This window comes from Bacidia gigantensis, assembly GCF_019456465.1.
Source record: "Bacidia gigantensis strain McMullin 20006 chromosome Unknown contig_255, whole genome shotgun sequence".
Lineage (NCBI taxonomy): Eukaryota > Fungi > Ascomycota > Lecanoromycetes > Lecanorales > Ramalinaceae > Bacidia > Bacidia gigantensis.
In genome coordinates, this window is record NW_025408605.1 from 2297322 (window position 1) to 2318566 (window position 21245).

The following is a 21245-nucleotide window of genomic DNA, read 5'->3' on the forward strand; positions in this document are numbered from 1 at the left end:
GTCTCGCAAAGTTGTGACAAAAGAAGGGCCTAATAATTGCGGCGTCTCCAACAGCGTCCGAATTCTCATCATCGTTCTCCAATCACTGCACAAGTCCGAGGCTCGCCATCCTTCGCTTGCCGCGGATGTCAGGCTTCCGCTCTTTGGACTCACGTGTACTTCCGGCAGGCGCGTTGGTGAATGAGCAACGTTCCCTTATGTCGGTATGTACTCAACAGAGGCGAATCCTATTTTGCTTCCTTCCGTGCTCCAATGAGCCTCAGGTCAAGGCTGGTTATATTTCAGAGGTGTGGCGATTCTAACCAAGTTTCGACAAGTTTCGATCCCGTGCAGTGTACTTTTGCTCGATATAGATTGACGTACACCTGCCCGTATTTGTACGTGTGTTTGTCGCTTTCATCACGCTCTGCAGATTGTCAAGCAGCTAATCGGCCAAGATCCTCGATCTAACGGACCACTGAGAACTCTCTTCGTCCTTTGAGACATCCGATTTTTACCTTCATGGACATCAACATCGAACGGGGAGCCCACCTGGGTGGTCACGATTCACTTCAATCTTTGACTTCCTTCTCAGCTTGGCTTTCTGTATGTTGACTATGTGCTCCTGGGTTGAGTCTCTGATCATTAGGCAGGTGCTTCTTCATTTCGTGAAGCACTCCTTGATGGTGCTTCAGGATCGCCACTTCGATGGCATCAACAGAGGCTTCATCCTTGGCGTACGCATTCGCGCCTTTCAGAAGCAAAAACCGAACATTATCTGCCTTGCTACCATGCACAGCTTTATGCAGAGGTGTTTCCAGCCGATGATCCCTGGCCTCGATATTGGCGTCCCCATCATTGACTAGTATTCGTAAAACATCACTCGCAGCATTATAGAAAGCAGCTTCGTGTAAAGCCGTGACTTCCCAATGATTCTTGGCCTCTACATCAGCACCGCGATTCACAAGGTCACGTACACATTCCATGTGAAGCTCTCGCGCTGCCAAATGGAGTGGTGTTGAGTCATGGAGCAGCTTTCCAGTGCGAGCATTGATGTCGCATCCACGGTCCAGGATGAGTTGTTGGGTCGCTAGGCAGCCGATCTTACCCTCGCCACTTGCATCGTGGAGAGGAATAAAGCCATTGATTTCGCGTATGTACGGGTTTGCGCCATGATCGAGCAGCTTTTCTGCACAAGCTTTATGACCGTACTTCGCTGCCTGCATAAGCGGCGTACGGTTGGAATAGTTCGCTGCATCGACGCTGGCGCCTGCGTCAAGCAGAATCTGAACGATCTCTGAGTGGCCATTCGAGCAAGCTAGATACAGAGCAGTGGCTTGGCCCCAAAATTGACGTTCACCGTCATTGCCTTTTGAGTAAGTCTTCGTGTTGAGTTTGATGCCATGGCGTTGAAGTATATGCACACTCGCCACATTTCCCTGCTCAGCAGCGAGATGAAGCGCTGTTCTTCCCGATGCGTCTCGTGCGTTTATGTCTGCGCCTTCGCCGATCAGTATCTCAATCTGAATGTAATCGTCTTCTGATGCTGCCTGGTGAAGACCTCGCTGTTGATTGCCTGCGCGCTGTAGTTGCTCCGATTTTTCATTTGATATGTCGTATGGTGTTTGGATGCTAGATTGGGTTGGCTCTACTTCAGCAGTTTGCGTTCGCCGAACGGAATTGGTGGGTTCTACGATTGTCAGGCTTTCTTGTATTGTCCTGGCGTGATGCACACTCTCTGCGTAATACCGCAATGCGATGCCGACATCTCTATCCGCATCAGGAGGTTTGTGAATACGTTGAGCTAGAGTATCAGGGGCGGCATTTACGACGCAGATCCTTTGGAATCGTCAATTAGAGAAAACTCACCCGTCTGATTAGGCTTACATGGTCACGGCATTCATAGCCGTATGAAGGGAGCTCTTGCTTCTTTCAACATTTGCAAGCATTTCATTGAGCTCCTTTCTGAAGAGATACCACATGAAGCGGCTACTGGACGAGACGGCGTACTGATCGGCCTTGCCTTTCACCGGTTTCAGATAGCCTTTGAGCCTTTGAACAAGATCATCATACGTCGAAGAACAGTCCTCCAATGGCCTTTGAAGGTTCTGTACAGCACGAACAACTTCTTGGTCCATCTTGATAGTATCTTGTATCCTGTTACTGTTGAGCGATGCATCAAGTGAGGAGAGCACTCTTGCAACATTGGACACATCTTGCTTTATATGATTGATTTCTTTTGGCGCATTCTTGGTTTTTGCAGTCAATTCAATTAAAATATTTGATGAATGGAGAGCCACAGCGGTGATTCCTACAATTGCTGAGACAAATTCTGCCATGCTAATGACCGATATAAAAAGAAAGGCTAGGAAATTCACTTATGATTACCTATTCATGGATTGTTGTTTTATCACTCTGAAAAGACGGAGAGCAAGTTTGCTGTAGTAACACTATAATTAACAACATCAAGTACTGCATCTAGTTCCAAAAGCACCAGAATCCTCATGAACAGGCTCTGAACTCCTTGGCGGTCAATACAACATTTTGCAGTGTTGAGGAGGAAGAAAAGAAATATACACTTCGAAGATTCAGGTCAGCCTTCGATTGGTGCCAAGCTTTTCTTCTCCGCCCCAATGCTCGCTATTAGACAACTACAACTCATCCTAAGGTATACAAAGCAACCATGGCAGACCATTTGACACAGCTGCAAGAGCGCCTCGATCAGGTACATCAATCCAATGCTTCTTGTCATCTTTAAATAACTAATTTACCCCTCCCAGCTCAACACGCAGCTCTACGCCTCCCTCCGCTACATCTCAACCCACCACTCGGCCTCTCCACTTCCTACAACGACAACACCAAATCCTTCCCAATTGCTCCCATATCAATCTCAACCTCTCGCAAACGGCCAAGCCACCTCCCCGGCGCCCCTCCCCGCTACTCAAAGCAGCAACACTCAACCCACCCAAACCTCTTCCCAACCCATCCTTGGCACCACCACCGCTGCCCCCGCCGCATCGTCTCCACCCAACCCAACCGAACTAGGACCCTCTGACGCCTATCCTCCCGACCAGCAGCCTGAACCTCCCGCGGTTTTCGCCGCCGCTCAGCGGGAGCTTGCACATGATTTGATCCTGAAAACGCACCAGATCGAAGCTCTTGTGAACGGGCTGCCGGGGGTGGAAAGGGGGTACGAAGAGCAGACAGACGCGGATTGAGGAATTGGAAGGGTTTTTGCACCAGAGATTGAAGGAGAGGGAAGGACTTGAGGGGGAGCGAAAGGGCGCATTGGGGAGAGTGGAGGGGCTGATCTGTGGTGTAGGGAGGTGACGGAAGGGAAATGTGATATATGATGGCGTGTATTCGCTCAAAGCTGCACGGGTTGTTTGGTGATATTTCTTGGGTATTGTAGGTGAGAAATGACCTTCCACGAAATACGAGCATTTGTATAAATAAAAATGCACGTTCAATTTGCTATCTCCTCGCTATGCTAGCTCTCGTCTTGGGGTATCTCTGGTCTATGATTGCCGAATGTGTGATGCCTCCTTCAACGCCTTTTCAGTCGACAAACCAGAAATGGTGGCCATTGGCCATGTTGACTCAAATGTCCCCTCGCGCCCCGCCTGAAAATCGTTTCATTCCTCTGCTTCGCTGTAAAGCGGTCCACTAATACGGAATCGTTCAGTCATCTCCCTAATCATTATTTTAGCCATATTTGCCCAAAAGGCTTCTCTGTTGCTCGTCCTCATTTAAAGAGACTCCTGAGATCGTCCAGCTTCCTTTTCGCCGCCTCAGCTTTGTCCATCTTGCCACGATTCATGCTCATGTCAGCCAATGCTTGTTTGCGCCGCTGAAGTTCCAGCATCTTCTCTTCAAAGCTGTCTTCCATGATGTAATGTGAGATGAAGACCTCACGCTTCTGACCAAGACGATGCACACGATCAACGGCTTGAGCCTCCGCTGCTGGGTTGAATTGCGGCTCCATAACGTAAACTTTCGACGCAGAAGTAAGATTGAGACCAAGTCCGCCAGCATTGATAGAGATCAATATCACTCGAACTTTTGGATCGTTCTGGAAGGCGTCTAGAGAGGCGTTTCGGTTTTTGCGGGACATCTTCCCATCCAATCGAACGAAGGTCATACCATTGTCTTCTAGAGCAATTTGTATAAGGTCGAGATTGACCGTCCAACCGGAGAAAACGACGCTTTTGATCGGCGCTCCACTCTCCAGACTCTCGCTTTCCTTGCTTGACTTGCGTAACTCTTCTAGCAATGCCGTTACTTTGGTGTGTGGACCTCCATAACGGCCAAGCACCTTGGCTTGCCTGGGGTTTTGTCGTGCTATCGCCCTTGCGTCTTCAGCCTCGTCTATACCATCTTTCGTCAGTTCAAAGAAGGATGTAGGCACGGTTGCCTGGCAAAAGGGGCATTTAAAGTGATTGTTAGCAGACTCTTGGAGCAGCGAAGCCTTCACCCCTGCCATACAATCTCTGCAAAGAAGCTGGTAGCAGGGCAACATGCATCCAATTACTCCGTCGTCATTATCGTCATCACGAGGCTCCACCGTTCTGGTGCATGATATGCAGGTGTCCGTGCCAGTTTCTTTCGCTAGCATCAACATTTCGTAAGCTTGTCTTGGAGTAAGAGCCGCTGTCTGCCCGAGGTTCTCATCGTCTAGATCAATAGCGTTGTCCTTACTAAAGCCTTCTGTAATTTTGAGATCATCATCGCTCAAGAGCTCTCGTCCATGAGCACAGATCAACCGTAGGCGCATTATAGCTCTGAGAATATGAGCATAGGTCCTGCCTCCAAGGCTCTTGAGCTTGTCATTTGCGATGACCTGGAGTTTTTGGCGAGAGTCTTTTGCAAACCAATCGTAAAGGCGCTGTTCGTCTTCGGTGAATTTGAGCCGTACAACATGATCATGGCGCTCTGGTAAATCAATGCGGTCCTTGAGCCGGCGAAGTGTGAAACTATCGACAAGTAGTCGAAGCTTCGGGATGATGTCTGGATCTGAGTTCTTGCAAGGAGCCAGTATGTGTTGGGCAAATCCTCCTTTGTCGCTGAAGGGCCGGACACGTAGGAATTTGATGAGAGCACCAAGATCCTCGAGGCGGTTCTGAACTGGGGTACCGGTTACCGCCCATCGGCGTTGGGCGGAGAGGGCGCAGATTGCCTGTGACTGGCGAGTTGCTTGCTCTCGGATCATGTGGGCCTCGTCTAGAACAATGCGAAAGAAGTTCGTATGAAGGAGGGGGTTCACATCCTTCTTCTTGTTGCCACGGCCCGTGAAGTCGCTTGAAACGATCGAATAAGTCGTGACGACCATGTCGTACTTGGCAAGCTCGTCAATGTCACAAATGCGGCTACCACCATGATAGACGTAGTATGTCAAGGCGGACTTCTTTATGTGTACCCTGATCTGGTCCTCCCAATTCGCAAGAGTGCTCAGCGGCGCGACAAGTAAAGTAGTCCTCGAGTTACGAACCAAAGGCTTCTCGCCATCGGTCTCGGAAACAATTTGCTTCGCCCACTCTTCGGCGTTGTCCAAGCTTCCCACGACCAGCGAAAGAATGCTCAGTGTTTTGCCTAATCCCATCATATCGGCAAGGATACCCCCGCGGACCTCAGGAGGCTTTTGACGTTCTTCATGTCCAGTAATTACATGATAATAACTTCTAGTCCCATTTGGCTTATACCTCAGACGCCAGAGCGAATTGTTCTCCTCGTCTTTGTCCCCGAAGGTTCGCTCCTTTTCCTTGTTCTGTAGAAAGTATAGACCCTGCTTTTGGTGGCTCATCAACTCTGTCGTGATACGCGGATCTGGGTCTACCTCCGCAAGGTCTTCGGATTGCTGGAGCGAGTCAAACATCCCTGTTACGTCACTACGGATCTCTTCGACGGTACGGGTAACAAAGCCACTGTTCGATCCACCAACGTGCGAAACATTGTTACTGGTGCGAGGCAGAGCTTGTACCGGAGGAGCGTGCGGGTTGCAGAGTTCCAAACCATGATCCCAGTTGTGTGGTGTTCGTAGATATATCTGTTTCTGGCTGAGCCATTTACCAATCGACTCTGCTTTGTTCTTCGGGCCATATAGAATTATCACCATGTCAAGCATCTCAGAACAATCCTGACCTTGAAGCTCATAATGGTTTCGCTTCCTAGCATTCAGTCGGGCCTGTGTCCTAAACTTGGGAACCTGACTATCCATGATTCTGGCTAGGCCAACGGAGGCTCGGGCATCGACAGTCCCAAAATCCTTTTGCTGAGGATCCAGAACACGGATGATGTTGTCTTTGCCAGGCAAACGTTTGAGTGCGACTTTCATGCTAGGCCATTGAGTTGGGCTTAGATAGACCGCCTTTCCACTTGGGGAAGGTAATTGATGAGCGTTAACCTTAGTGTTATCAAGGCGCCCGTAGCAAACTTCGCGGCTATTGGTTTCAGCACTGTTCTCAGCCATAACAACAATCTCCTCCTCGTCATCGGCTATGTGTCGTTAGCCAAGCTGATAGGACCGAGATCTCGACCTTACCGCCGGTTAGATCCACAATCGCATCTACGGGGGTGTCTTTCAAACCCTCCTTTTTCTTTTCTTTGACATATTCTCCAAGCTCACCACCTTTTCCGCCCGAAAATGTAGCTTTGCCTTTCTTCTCCGAGTCTTGATTGTCGGGCTCGTCGCCGGTACGTTTCTGTTTCTTCGAAGGTCGCTCTTCACGTTCTAAGATCCCATGAAGACGTTCAATATAGCTTCCTTGCCCATCTCGCGGCTTATCGCCATGTTCAAGTTCAGACGGAGAAGGGCCGTCAATTTTGCCCTCTTCTTGTAGAGATTGGACAAGGCCAGGTCGCAGACTGGCACCAGGAACAGGGCTTGGAGAATACCTCTTGAGACGGTTACTCTTTCCGAACTCTTTAGGATCTAAAAGCTGCCTAGCGGTGCTGACGCTTGTTGGCTTTTGCTTTACATCCTTCTCAGAACTTTTGTGATACCCTTGCGAGAGAACGTGAGCATAGTCTTCAACAGCAAGGCTTGACGCGTAAGGAGAGTCGTAATGATCGGCGCTTGGAGCAGAAGTCGACTCTCCAGTGGAAGGCGATCTGGGGCTTTCAAAAGAAGATGCGGAATTACCGTTATTGAGCTGAGCTTTCATTCTTTTCGGATCTAAAAGCGAAGCCGCTGAGTGAGAGTCAAACTCTACCCCATTTGAAGGTGCCATGATTCAAGCAAATAAGAGCTCATGTAGTGTGTAAGAAGCTCTTCATGAAGGCATGGTGGCGTATGTAAGAAATAGAATTCCACGGAAATGAAATTATAGACGAAGATAAAGGAAGGTTTGATCGGAAGTGTTGGCTCATTTTCAATAGTATTACTAAGACGCCAAGTGTTCAAGAGTGAGAGTATTCCAAAGGTTCATTTTGAAATGCGACGGGGGCGATGGGTCATTCCGTTGTCGAAGTCGTTTGATCACTTCCAGTCTACTTTGCCTGACCTTAAATTAAATTACGGTAAGGTACCTGCTAGCTGAACGGCCCGATGCCGCTGCCACTTGCATAAGGTAGAGGCGAGGAATGCCAAGCCTGTCCTTGAGCCTCCCCCTTTCCCCAACATGCATGTGGGTTAGCTGGGTATTATTTGTAGTGCAGATGACATGATTCCTAAAGCGACAACATGACATAGAACGATGATTCTATCTACCATGCGTGCATTCCCATCCGTGCAATGTACACTAACACCATGTGAAGACAGGATTTTTGCTCTTTACCGTCTCGAGCCTTTCTACAATCACCTTCCGCTGACTCCCTTCCATACCCTCTGCTGCTGCATAACCTAAATCACCCTCAAGATCATCCACGTCGCTCAGAAAGATGTGGCCTTGCCGGTTAGACGAAGAAAACCGGCGCCTCCGATAGTCGGCTCTCTGTTCGTAGCTGGGCCGCGTTTTCGATCGTAGCGTCTTGGGTCTCGATTGATTGCTGTTCAAAAGCTTTTGTTCCTCGGCATCAATGCGACGTTCTATTGTAGAGCCGTCTATGGTCACGGGAGATGTCGATCCATTGAGCTGACCTAGGTCCGTAGTGCTGTTGTTTCGCGATAGATCAAAGCGATTGGGGTTCGGCAGGTCCGGACTGGTTGATACGAGGAGATCTTGCTGCTGCAATTGCGATGATGAAGCATTGACAGCACTGATATCCATCTCCTCATGCTCAATGCCCCATGCCATATCCTTCTCTCGCCGTTGCCGCAACTCTTCAGATGGGCCTCTCATTGGAATCGCAACAGGGATGTCAACCAAATCATCCCAGACGCAGACCCGTGTTCGGCGAGTAAGTTCGAGAGGGCCATGATCTATGGTTTTCAGCGTTTCAACAACATTCCAAGCTTGACCCTTCATGACGGCAATTTGTCGAGCAAACATCCTCTCTTTGAAGTCTGCATCTTGGCTGAAGATCCGTCGCAAGGCCAATTGCGTTTCGCTCCACCAGTGCGTCGAAGTCAGCAAAGGCAGAAAATGATCTCGTGTCTTCTGCGAAAACGGCTGGCCGATTAGTGAAACCGGCAAGAACAGCCAGCCGAAAGGAAAGCTCCGCCACTGGTTACAGTCAGACAGTGTATGCATTAGGGAGAAACCAGACTCACGGCATCAGGATGTTTCCACGGCCACGACAGACTATTGTCGATAGCTCCCAGCTTTACAGAGACATGGCCCGAATTGGATCCGCTCCTTGATCTGCCATCAGCGGTCATGGTTTCCGGACGCCTATACGGCGAAGTGCTCGGCTGTCTAAGACGCCCTTGATCCATGACAAGCGTAGGTGTGGGGGGGTCATCAATATTGCCGTTCATCTTGGGTGGCTGAGAGAGAATGGAGACTTTCTGAGAGTCATCATCTACATGTATCATCCAATTGTCGAGTCCACGGTCAGTATTCCTCATTATGTAATCAAGAATGACAAGCTTCTCCAACTCTTCTCGGAAAGACTGCATAGCACTACTCGTCCACCCAAATCCTCCACCTGCGTCAGATCCACCTCGACTTGGAGGTCGCGCTTCACTCCGGAGTGTCTGCTCCCGTTCTGAATTGGCACTGCTTGGACGACAGGTCTCTGTCCATGGTCTTTTCCTCCATCGCGGTGCGTCTTCAGGTGAGAACCCTGCGTTCGTCTGGTCTGGCCACGGATGATCTCGAAGGAACAAGTTCGCGTCTTTGTAACCCTTAAGAAAAACCTGGAAACTCCCGACTTTTGATGGCAAGGGCTTACTCCCTCTATAGTATGCCGACTTTTCCCAGAAGTCATGATGAAAACTTTTAGATGAAAGATATACAATGTCCGTGTACGGTACTAAATTTGTCCGCAGTCTGCTGTCCAATACATACGCCGCCGCTTCCGAAACGTAAGAAAGATTGGGTATCAAACACGCTCGTCCGAAGAAACAAGGAAAAAGATTTCGGTGGATCCACTTCGTCCACTTAGGGTTACGGGATGCGTAGGGTTCCTCATCCTTGGGCTTGAAAACACCTACGACTTTGTTGGAGCTGTTGCGCGCGAAGTAACTGCCTGAGCTCCCCTGTGATATTCTTTTTGGGTGGACGCCGAGTTCAATTGCAACTTTGACGCTTTCCACGATGTCATCGAATTCCAACTTTGTCATCCGATCTCCTTGGTTGTCTGTATGCTCCGACACCAGAGTTTCTGCGCTGGCTGGTCGTAGACCCTCTGGGGCCTGAAAGACTGAATGCTTAATCTCGAGCTGCTCCTCCTCTTGGGTCTTGCCCTTCACTCTGTTGATTTTGAATTTTGATGCTATTTCTTCTGCCCATCGCTCAAACCGTGCATTAATGGCCTTTATGTCAACTCCGGATGAGCTCCGTCTTCTTCGAGGCCGCCTTTTCCCACCACTGGGTCTTCTCTGATGACTAGGAAAGGGCTCTACCAGGTCGGCTTGCATAGATCTAGGGGCCGGTGGTAGTATAGGAGCGTACTGTGGAGCGGAAACGGTGGAGATGGTACGCGGGGGACGGTGAGGGTTTCCATCTTCGTCAGATTCATCGAGAAAAGCTGACTCTTCGTCTGCTTGACTCAAGCGGGCGTATCCGGAGGTAGGAGGTCTATGTCGAGGCATTGTGATGTATTGGAGGAACTTTCAATTGTCGGAGCTCGAGGCCGCCTAAGGGAGAAGCCAGGGCCCCGCGGCTAGATCCGCCGGCAGGGGTTAGTCACCGTAGAGAAAGACCTCCTTAATTATCAGGACAGAGCCGGACTCATCCTACGAGCACAGTACAACTCGACACTCTTCGACAATAATCTACGGGTTCACGTTGCAACGGTGTTCCTCATGGCTGCGATCGACTGAAATTAGTGGATGCCCTGGGGTTCTTGATTGGTGCTATTGTCAGCTCCGACCGAGCGCCTCCACAAAGAAACCATGGGCCACCCCGCTTTACTTTTCAACTCCTCAGATCACATCCAGCGTACACAGTCCTGTCGCTTCATACCCTACAAACGCCCGCTATCAACTCCATCGCCTATGCTACTGCATCTTCTGCCAAAAATAATTGGAATAGTAGAAACTCGAGAGCTTTGGATCAATGTTGACCACATTAACATCTCCTTTCGAACTGTTTCTGATCACGGCCTTGTTGTAGTTGCCTGCGCTGTCGGGCTCCACGTCGATACCAAGCGTCCGATACACTTTCAACTTGAGTCTTACTCTGCAATCAGCACGCCAATGCGCAAAGAAGGAAAGAAGCCCTGCTTACATGGTAGGATCATCAACTTCTCTCCGAGCTCTTACAGTGTCGTCTCCCTCTACTCCCTGGACATCCAAATCGTGCAATCGGTTCTTCAAGCTCTCCAGCTCTTGCTCTAACCTTTCACCCTCGTTCTCTAGATCCGATGTAGCTTTTGCGACCCGAAATTTTTCATTATCGAGCTCGACAATCCTTGATGCATGATCCACGCTACTGTTGGCTACAACAACGTCTTGATATTGATGAGACATTGAGGCGAGGCTTCGTGATAGCTCTGGGAGTAAGGTAAGATTAAATAGCCAAAAGCCCAGGTACGGTGCATACTCTTCAATGCGCTCTCGGCTTCTCGTCTCCGCAGGTCGCGGGCTTGTTGTAGACTGTTCAATGATTCATTGATTCTACTGATTGCAATCTTATCTGGCTCGTTCTTGAAGTTTTCGAGCGTAACGCTGATAAGCTACACATCGCATTAGCCCTGTAGGTCCATTTGGCGCAAGGACTCAAGCCCACCGTCGCTGGATCTTCATCGAGCAGCATGGTGCCTGACCTGGAATTGTATGGATGGTCACTGCCCGGATCAGTGTAATATAATGCAAGTATTTGTCTTTGAATGCGAATTTGTAGGGTCTTGTAGCAGCTTTCGGCTCGTGATGTTCGTGCGATACATACAGTGTAAGCAAAACGAAAAGTAAACAACGAGCGGCAATTAGAGTTTGTACCGGCCTTAACGCCACAACTTTATCGCCACACAAGCGTCATATTCAAGGCTCCCGCTTTCTCCGAGTGCTTGTCATTCACTTTATCTAGCTAAACCACCAGAGCATCCTGTAAGAAAACCCGTAAAGCATGCCTATTGAGCTACCGTGTAAGTCATGAAATTCGTGGGAGTAAAAGATCGATCGAACACGAATTCTCAATCTTTTTGAAATCGCTAATACGTCCATGTGATGGCCAGATGCTGCAGACGCGGATAGGTTTGTGATGGATCTTGATGCCGAGCATGCGACTGACTCTCGGCGTACAGTCCTCTTAATCCTGAAGAGCTACAAGTCCTACGGGCGCAGTACGAAAAGGAAGGACCTTATGTTGGCATCCAGACCAAGTTTAACTACGCTTGGGTAGGCCTCCCACTTCAGCAAGTGATTTCAGCAACACTGATATACTCCAGGGCTTGATTAAGTCCTCCTCCCGCAACGAGCAACAGGAAGGAGTGCGGTTGCTCTCCGAAATCACAAGAAGCGCACCAGAACGGAGGAGAGAATGTCTTTACTATCTCGCGTTGGGAAACTACAAGCTGGGCAACTATGCAGAAGCTCGGAGATACAATGACATCCTGTTGACGCATGAGCCTTCGAATATGCAGGCAGCAAGTCTGCGAAGCTTGATAGATGACAAAGTCGCGAAAGAGGGCATGATGGGCGTCGCCATAGTCGGTGGCCTGGCGGTTGCGGCGGGCGTGATAGGAGGCATGATTTTTAAGGGCACGAAACGAAGATGATGAAGAACAAGTATTGGAATGCGTGCACTGCAAGAATGTGAACAGCTTCCAAAATTCCTCGATAGAGATCATGAAGTCGCCCACAAGCGGGTTAGCAGTCATAGTAACAATCCAAGAACGGTTCGCGAGGCAATAGAAGGTGGCCGAAGGCGGGAGAAGGCCGGCGCATTGACTTCAGAGAATAAGCAAAGCCGGCTTGTATCTATCATTCCTCCTCTCCTCTCAGCATGACAGCATCTTGCTTGCAATACTCGCTCTTCCAAATACGGTCAACGATAGAGCTGCCAGCGAGCCAGCCTGCCACCCCTAGACTGCAGACTGATCGGCCCCAAGGCCCCTAAACAATTTAAGACAAGGGTCCTGCCTCCCATCTTTAGCGCCCCTTCAAGCCCTTGCACCGCCAACAGCGTCATTGGGCCATTTTAAGGCATAGACCAGACAAAGACACAAGGCATTTATTCCGTTCTCGCACATGTGAAGCTGCTACCACTTCATTACTACCTGCTTCCTATCCTCGATCGCTTCATCTCACCTCATTCTTAATACCCTATGCGACGCTCTGGGCCTTTATCTCGGCGTTGACGATAATTCCACACCAACCGATGCACTCCATTTAGAACACAACTTATCAACAACTCACATCTCCCCCCTTTGTCCATTTTCTACATTGTCCGCAGATAGTATTTTACATCCCACAAAACAACATGTCCACCGCGCAGGGTGGACAAACAGCTGACCGAGAGCTCGTACTCTGCCACGGTTGTGACAACGAATGGTGGCGTGATGAGCACGGACTGGAATGTCCTGGGTGTCACTGCGATATTGTCGAGATCGTAAGCCGTGAAATTTCGTTTGGTAGTGAGAGACCAACTGACGCACATCGACCGCAGATCAGCCCAGACGACGACCCTCGGCGCGACCGTCTAGAAGTACCTGAATCACTCCCATCAAGCCCGCAAGCTCCCAATGCTGAGGAACGGTCAAGGCCTTGGGCACGGAATGAGCCCCCTGATCCAGACCACGAGGACATAGATCACGTCGAGTTCAGCCCAGCCCCTGGCATTCACTTCCAGCGGACGTTCATCCGGACCGGTGGAATCAGAGGCGGCCAGAGACAGCCAAACGATGATGTTGTAGGCACTCTCTTCCAAGCATTTGGAGGACTCATGCAAGGCGCACAGAACCCCAACCGACAATCGAATCAACCACAGATGCGCGGTGGAATCATCCTTTCACAATCTCCACCTCTCGCAAGTCGGAATGCCATGCAACCCCCTCATTCTCCCCATCACCACCACCACTTCCATGGTTCATGGCCACGTGCTCCTTTGAATCCAGAGCAGCAGGCGTTTCCCCACACAACGCGAACATGCCTGGAAACAACGCCGCAGATCCAATGACGGGCATCCATGCAATGCTCCAAACAATGCTTGCCTCAATGCAACCGCACATGAACAACAATGGCGGGCCACCAAACATGCGCGGTGGTCCGGGAGGTCCGGGCTTCGGCTTCCCCGAAATCCTCTCCAGTATCTTCAACCCTGCCAACGCCGTCCACGGCGATGCGGTACTTACACAGGAAGCCTTCGACCGCATAATGAGTCAGATGATGGAACAGAACAACCAATCCTCGGCCCCTGGTCCAGCCTCCGAATCCGCCATCTCCTCCCTTCCCAAGAAGAAGATTGACAAATCAATGCTCGGCTCTGACGGCAAAGCCGAATGCTCCGTCTGCATGGACAATGTCGAGCTTGATGAGGAGGTCACTATGCTGCCTTGTAACCACTGGTTTCATGAAATGTGCGTCACTATATGGCTAAAGGAACACGATACCTGCCCGCATTGCAGGAAGGGCATCATGCCTGATGAGGGCGAAGGAAGCACACCTCGGTCCCCAGGGCAGCCACCAAGACATAATCAGAATCCATTCGATAGACCTGTCGCGCCGCCGCCGCCGCCGCCTCCCATGCCTAGAATTCCGTTCCTGCAGCCGGGATTGAATCAGCCTTACATGCCCGGTGGGTACCCTGCATATCCTGAACCGCAGTCCTTTGTGCAGCCTCCACAGCCGCCGCCTAGACCTGATCAATTACATCCGGGATCTTCGAGGCGTCGATCGAGGCATGGGTCTGTGAGCTCAAGGGGTCATGGTGAGGGAGACAGGAGGCATTCGTCGTCTGGGCAGAGTGGAAGCGGTAGTGGTGGTGTGACTGGATGGTTCAGGAATTTGAGGAGTTCGAGCCGACATGGGGAGTCCTGAAGAATCATTCTCTGCTGTGCGGCGTTTGGTGTCAAGTGGGAGGGATACGCATTATCATACGAAAGAGCGCATCTCGATAAATGTCTTACCATTTTGGGGATTCCTTCGCCGTGTCTTACTAGATAGGTTGCATTGCATTACGAATTGGCATGAGGAGAGGGAGCGACAAGGTCTGGTTTAGCATGCCATATGGTTTCTGGTCTGAGGCTTTACGCAGGCACGATATAGCTCACGAACTTTCTAATTAGACTATGTAATATCACAAAGTGTGAGGGAATCGACCACCTGCCCTTCCATACTTAGCAGTCACTTTCACTCGCAATACATCAAAGAGACAAGATTAAACATTTTTCATTATCTGGTAGAGCTACCGTGTACAGGAATCGTTGTCATCATGTACGAGACCAGCTCCAAACGAATCTTGCGCGCGGCATCCAGGTTAATATTTATAGCTTTATTTCCAACGGCTCAACCTTACTCTGTTTATCACTCGGCGCCGTCGGGTCGACTAGGGCTGCTTCTTCACATCGTCGTCCCTCTCCCCACCAGCTCCGTCCAAAATCTCCTTCATATTCTTCAGATCCACTCCGCCCCCTGCAAAAACGTGTATTGCTGCCAACCAGGCGCAAACCCCACTGACACATTGATGCAGCAAATACGCGTAGCTGACCCCGTACACTGCAGCATAAACGGCCAGTCCAAAGAACGCCGCGCTTGTGATATATCGCCCCAAGCTTCCCTTAAGTCGAGGGATCATTCTTCCCGAGGTGAGCGTTTCCACAAGCACTAGGTACGGCATAATCGCGATGATGTTGTGATGAGACGAGAAAGGAGTGAGCCAGTGTATGCGGAGGTTGTGAACCCAAACAACGAAGACTGGGAGATTGATGGGAAGAATCCAAAGCATGAGGATGAGGATGGAGTGGACATAATTGTAAAAGTTGTGATGGACGGGGAGATTCTAACGGTTCGTTCATTAGCCTCCATATTTAAGGGTGAGGAAGGACACCCACGGATGACTTGACAATGCGCAAAGCTCTGATGCATGTCAATATCTGGAAGAAAACGGCGTCTATGAATGCGAATTGGTAGGGGATGAACGTGGAGACGAGGAAAAGTAGTATGCAGATCGTAACGAGACGACGTCGAGGAGATTTGATGGTGAATGCTGGGCCGAGTGAACGACCACTAATGCGGTTAGCGTGCAAGCACAACGGGAATATTCGGACTTTGAGCAATACCTGATGTCCTCCATCTTCATCCAAGAAGGTCGAGCTGCCAGAAGGTCATACAGTAGATAGAATAAGTGTGTCACCCCAAGCGCCGCGTAATTAACAAGCACGCAGATGCCGACACTGATGATAGCGAACAAGGGCACAAGAAACCAGAAGAAAGGATCCTGAGACCCAAGCAAGAGATCGTTTTTCGCAAAGCGAGATGGCGCCACAGTCGAGTTAGATTGCTGGCTAAAAGCACTGTTCTGTTGTCCTTTCGAGAGTGCTGTATTCGATGCAGAGAATATGACCGCAAGGAGACTTAGTAATACAGCCAGCAACGGAAGAGACCTTGTCAGACACTGATCAAGAGCTTCTGGGAAGGTCATAAAGACGCCTAATAGCGATCAGTCTAAAACACCACGGAGAGAGATTTCATCGCTTACCGGTCTCATCGTGCGTGCTAAATTGCTTTTGTAAGACCAATGCGACCACAAGGAGAGGGAACGCAGCAAAGACAAGCCGATATCGCATTACGAGCTTGCCCATACTTCCCGCGACATCAAGCTTCAATGAAACATCAATGGAAGAATTGCACGTTGGGTCTGACCAGATCTGCAGATTAATGCCCTTCACTGCTCCTTGAGGACGTAGGGGAGGTGGCATGAATGGTGCACTGCCGTGAAGGCTGACATTAGCGCTCTTAAGATTGACAAAGTATTTCGATTCGTAGGGGTTTTCGACGTATTGTCGGAGCAAAGGTGTAAAAAGCTCAGCCTCATCGCCGCATGTCTGAGGTCCAAGGTGCAGCTTGAAGCCCAAAAGACTAGAATATAGCGCCGGCACCTTGATTAGAGTGACCATCGGCCTGACAGCTGGAAGCTTCAGATGCAATCCGAAGCCTAGTAGGCGTCGAAGTCCTACACTAGCAGCAATGACCGACTGGTGGTGATGACTGAACTCGGCCAAGAGCCATCCCTTCTGAGGTCCGATAGCTTTGTCAACGACAACAACGAACTCATGTTCTGCTAAGTCAGAGGTTTCGAATTGTAAATATGAGAACGGCTCTGTTTTATCGAACGCGTGGTCGGAAAATGGAGTCGATGCAGGCAATTTAACAATGTCGCTATGTGCACTTCTACAAGAGAGGCGCCTGGATCCGGGGCTTTGTGCAGGGAGCTCCACACTCGTAGAAAGCAAGCTTAAAGACGGTCTTTCTTGAGCTGCTGACACACTGCAAACGAGCACCTCGAGCAAAGTATTCTCGTCCTGTAGCGGTTGATTTGAGAGAAGCGTCAATTGACTGGTATTGGGCGAATGTGAAGATGGAACTGGGATTAGATAAGTTTTCAGCTTCTCGTCATGGGCTAGAGTCCGGAGCAGTAGTCTTCTCCCTTCTTCCAGTATAGTATTCGAGTCGTCATTCATGGGTATCCATGTCGATGCGTCTTGCTGAGGGAGAGAACTTTCCACAACATGTTCCATTCCAGTCAGGTAATGACGTCGGAAAATTCGCATCCTCTCGGACCGCGGTTTCGTCTGTCCAGGACGGCGTACGTCGACAGTTTCATACACCGATTTCATGATAACACCCGTCAATTGGGCGCACCATGTAGTTTGGATATGATCTGCACCAGTCCAAACATTAGGAATGCCTGAGGTGAAGACTGTAAAACCATGAGTAGTCGGTACCAAAGATTCGAGGCTGGAGTAATCAGAAGGTACAACAGTATCCAGGCCACCGCCCGCAATGGAAAGAAGGGTAAGATGCCACAAAGGGTTGTCATTAGCCCACGTTTGGAGGTACGCATTCCGCCAGTATTCGTTAATTCTGTCGTAAACGTGGACAAGCCCTTTATCCACGGAGACAGGCGCCCGTGCGTGAGGTGCTGACATGGTGATAATGGTGTTGATTGAGTTCGACTGGTAATTTGGCATGATGAGCATCGTCCTGGCGACGATGCCCCCCATTGAATGCCCTATCAATATGACTGAGTTGGGATCTGGCAGACTATTGTCTCGTTGTGCTCGCCGAGGATCGTGATATAAGGATAGAATGTATGCAACTGCATCATTGACGAATTCTGCCTGATCAAGGAGAGTCTGGCCATGGAAAGCGGAAAAGTCCTCGTTAAAGTCTACGGTGAAGAAGTCAAGGCTTGCGGCACCTTTCCTCAACATCTCAGGGTCTTTCTGTACCACAGTATTGTAATAATCGGCAGCCGCAAATTCCAGACATCGAGCCTGCTTGTAGCTTCCAGCATTACCTGGTATGAATAGTATTGGAGCACCCTTGACCTGCAATGCATTGAGCTCGGTTTCGTCACCTATGCGTGAGATATCCTACCTTTGAGTCTTCGTCAATTATCCCTTCTTTGATCATATACAAAGAGTATTTGCTTGCAAAACGTGTATGCTCGGTATCAAAATCATTGAACTTTATGTACATCGGCCGTGACCAGCACATGTCGCATCCTTTAGGGTCCAATTGCCGCGTAATGAATGCATGAACGATTGTCAGGAGTAGGATGATCGCAAGAGCGGTCGTCAAAAGGATAGACGGCGAGATCGACCACGGACTTCGAGGCCGCCATCGTCTCCAATTCCAGTTGTGGCCCATCTTGTTATTACCATGCTGTTCAGGGAGCAAAAGAGGGTTCTGGGTTGTATCCTGGGCGCGTGATGTAGGAGAACGCGATCCATTGGGTGGAGAGGGTGTGAAATCATATGCTCTCTTGAATTTTCGCCTGTCCAAATTGTCTGACTTTCTGGTCACCTTCTGCTCCGATGCAGACCCCCCGTCGTCCGCATTGGGGACTTGCCAGGCACTTCCTCGTCGTGCACCATCCTTTGAAGGCCCCGTCGACCTTGGGGGCATCGACTCTTCCCTCGACCCGCATTAAAGAAAATGCCCACTACGCGGTCAGGTTGTAGGCGGCGAAGTGACCTGAGGCGACCAGAGACTATGGTTGACGGAAGAAAGACGAAGACGCCAACCGTTTGGTTGTATTCTCGAAAGGAGATAGGATAATTTCCGCAATGGGCGCCAAGGCCAACATCTTAAGGTAGCATCCATTGCTACACTGCTACAGGGCACGATAAGGTAAAGCTTAGACCCACTGACAGCTACCGTCCGTGCATACTGGCATAATGCACTAGGGGAGTAGAGGCATACGAGAGGTGCGAGCACGGGCAAATATTATTGTTTCAAGACCAGCGTCGGAAAGCAGTCCACAGCAGATTCTGCTTTTGTTTGATTGGAATGCAGATAGCAATGCAGAGTCTCCTTAGCAGCGCAGGTCCATCGCAACTTCGCAAGCCGAGAGGTCGCAAGCCATTTGAGGATGGTCTCTATTTCGCTATTGGGCCTACTCTGACTTGCTCACGTTCCCTCAGGTTATCTACATGGCGTGCTTTCTCTAACTTCCTTTTTTCCTTTGCTTTCATCTCGCCATACCAACCCTTCGCCCCAAACTTCATTTTCGAGATCATGTCGGTCGCTTTGCCCTTCGTCAAAGATTCTGCAGTGAGAGGATCGTGCTGAGGGCGTAATTTGTTCAGAAAGGCAAGTTGGCTGTCGGTGGCGGGCAGTCTCCGCCAAGGTTGGTTTCTTCCTATGAATTTCCACGCAAACTTCTGAGAAGCGAATGTGTCTGCAGCATGTACTGCGTCGGAAAAGCTCACAGACTTAGCAATCTCACGTGGTCTCAAGAAGGGTGACTTGGTGTTGTGTATCTCCTTGTAATGTTCCGGCATTCTCTGCGTATAAATGACACCGAAATTTAGGTCCTCCTGCTCCGTCTTTCTTTCAAGGGTAACGTACGATCCATCCTGTGCGCTGAGTATATAACGCGTAGGCCCTACCATGACCCAAGCTAACTGACTGATGCCACGGATATGATAGTCTCCTGACGTGTCTGAAATCAGGTCATATACGCAATCGTAGTCAGTGAAGGTCAGAGTCCTCCTTGTCATCCTGTCAGGCTCCAAGGGGGTTCTGTCGTCAATGCGTAGCTCCCGTACTTGCTCTGCAGTCTTCCGCTCTTGAGCTGTTTTCATTTGCTCGACAGTCGCTGCTTCCACGAGCGCATGAGGGTCCAACCCAAATAAGGTGGGGGTTGTCACTATTCCTGCCTCTAACGAAGCGACCATATCGACTATATGGCAATTTTGTTTCTCCGGATGTAACCGCATACCACGGCCGATCATTTGAATCAGTAAATTACGTGACTTAGTTGGCCGTGCCAGCAAGATGCAATCAATGTTTGGAATATCAGTCCCCTCCGTGAACACCCCACAATTGAGCAAGACTGGGAACTCCCCGCTTTTGAACGCGTCCAGTCGCTGACTACGAACTGACTTTGGGGTGTCACCAGTCACGAACCTAGCATCATAACCATGACAGCGGAAAGTCGACGTTAAATCTGCGACATGGGCCAGATCCACACAGAAGCCAAGAGTAGATTTCCGGCCAAAGGCACGAGCTTTCCACGCTCTTACCGTGGTCTCATTGGCCTCGGGGGTGTTCACAGCTTTGGCGAGATCACCGACTTGGAAGTCTCCAGATGGGGCATTTTTGACTCCTGAGAGATCTACCTTGGACTGTACGGTAGTAAAAATGACATCTGAGAGCCACTTATCCTCTATCATGTCAACATAGTCTTTGTGGTAGACAATGTGGTCGATTGCATCACTGAGTCTGAGCCCATCAAAGCGCGACATTGTAGCAGAGACACCAACAAGGGACGGAGACGTATCGCTAAGATTATCTTTTGATAAATGAAAATGCTTCAGGACGTCCATATAGCTAGCTGAGACGATATGATGCGCCTCATCCACAAGCACTAGTTTAAAGTCGCGATGATTGTACTTCAACATTCTGTTCTTCGAGATCATAGTCTGGACTGAAGCAATTGTAATATCAGCCACTCCTGAACCGTGGGATTTGCCCATCTCAACCTCGATAGTCTTCCATGGATATGCAGTAGCACAGTGACGAGCGGCTTGTTCAACAAGCTCGCGACGATGTACTAGGATTAGAGTTTGTTTTGCTTCATCATCTCTTGCTTTAATCCGGTCGATTAGCTGAGTAAATATGACCTTGAAAATTTAGCTAGGTCTTGGGCGTTCCTGGGATCAAGCTCACGGTTTTCCCACTACCCGTTGCGAGCGAGACTCCCAGCCTTTTGTGCCCATCACGAATGTGCGCGAGTACTGACTCAATACAATCTTCTTGGTATTCCCGTAATTTAATACCAACGGACGCCGTAGTATCGATTTCTCGCGGAGTCGTAGTCGCCACATTGGCGCATCGATGAAGAGCGAGCTTGCGAGGCCATTTTGAAGATGTCTGAAAAGCTACGCACCTCAAAGACCTCCTTATCATCTGGCACAGCCAGCTTTTGAGGACGGGAAGTGAGTTACGTAAAGGAAGAGATTATCAGGAAACGGTCAAGTTTTAATACATTTTCAGCAATCGTGTTGACTACGAAAACATTTAGCTTACGTCCATGCCTCTAGGACTGGGTCGCTTG

At 49.7% G+C, this 21245-nt stretch overlaps 7 protein-coding genes across 7 annotated transcripts; 1 reads left to right on the plus strand and 6 right to left on the minus strand.

Moving 5' to 3' along the window:
- Positions 1–551: 551 nt before the first annotated feature.
- Positions 552–2117, minus strand: KY384_007451 (uncharacterized protein; the record flags this gene model as incomplete). Its single annotated transcript, XM_044815942.1, has 2 exons — positions 552–1818; positions 1867–2117. 2 exons carry the CDS (start codon positions 2115–2117, stop codon positions 552–554), a joined length of 1518 nt encoding a protein of 505 aa, XP_044667816.1.
- Positions 2118–3724: 1607 nt separating this feature from the next.
- Positions 3725–7205, minus strand: KY384_007452 (uncharacterized protein; the record flags this gene model as incomplete). Its single annotated transcript, XM_044815943.1, has 2 exons — positions 3725–6471; positions 6518–7205. 2 exons carry the CDS (start codon positions 7203–7205, stop codon positions 3725–3727), a joined length of 3435 nt encoding a protein of 1144 aa, XP_044667817.1.
- Positions 7206–7715: 510 nt separating this feature from the next.
- On the minus strand, positions 7716–10111 carry KY384_007453 (uncharacterized protein; the record flags this gene model as incomplete). The annotated part of the gene is made up of 2 exons (XM_044815944.1): positions 7716–8579; positions 8627–10111. The coding sequence occupies 2 exons, from the start codon at positions 10109–10111 to the stop codon at positions 7716–7718; spliced, it is 2349 nt and encodes a 782-aa protein (XP_044667818.1).
- Positions 10112–10519: 408 nt separating this feature from the next.
- Positions 10520–10990, minus strand: SPC24 (kinetochore-associated Ndc80 complex subunit spc24; the record flags this gene model as incomplete). The annotated part of the gene is made up of 2 exons (XM_044815945.1): positions 10520–10694; positions 10749–10990. 2 exons carry the CDS (start codon positions 10988–10990, stop codon positions 10520–10522), a joined length of 417 nt encoding a protein of 138 aa, XP_044667819.1.
- A 1951-nt stretch (positions 10991–12941) lies between these two features.
- KY384_007455 (uncharacterized protein) lies at positions 12942–14103 on the plus strand (the record flags this gene model as incomplete). Its single annotated transcript, XM_044815946.1, has 3 exons — positions 12942–13545; positions 13584–13999; positions 14086–14103. 3 exons carry the CDS (start codon positions 12942–12944, stop codon positions 14101–14103), a joined length of 1038 nt encoding a protein of 345 aa, XP_044667820.1.
- A 2043-nt stretch (positions 14104–16146) lies between these two features.
- Positions 16147–18589, minus strand: KY384_007456 (uncharacterized protein; the record flags this gene model as incomplete). The annotated part of the gene is made up of 2 exons (XM_044815947.1): positions 16147–17955; positions 18059–18589. The coding sequence occupies 2 exons, from the start codon at positions 18587–18589 to the stop codon at positions 16147–16149; spliced, it is 2340 nt and encodes a 779-aa protein (XP_044667821.1).
- Positions 18590–19062: 473 nt separating this feature from the next.
- KY384_007457 (uncharacterized protein) lies at positions 19063–21050 on the minus strand (the record flags this gene model as incomplete). The annotated part of the gene is made up of 2 exons (XM_044815948.1): positions 19063–20811; positions 20976–21050. The coding sequence occupies 2 exons, from the start codon at positions 21048–21050 to the stop codon at positions 19063–19065; spliced, it is 1824 nt and encodes a 607-aa protein (XP_044667822.1).
- Positions 21051–21245: the final 195 nt, after the last annotated feature.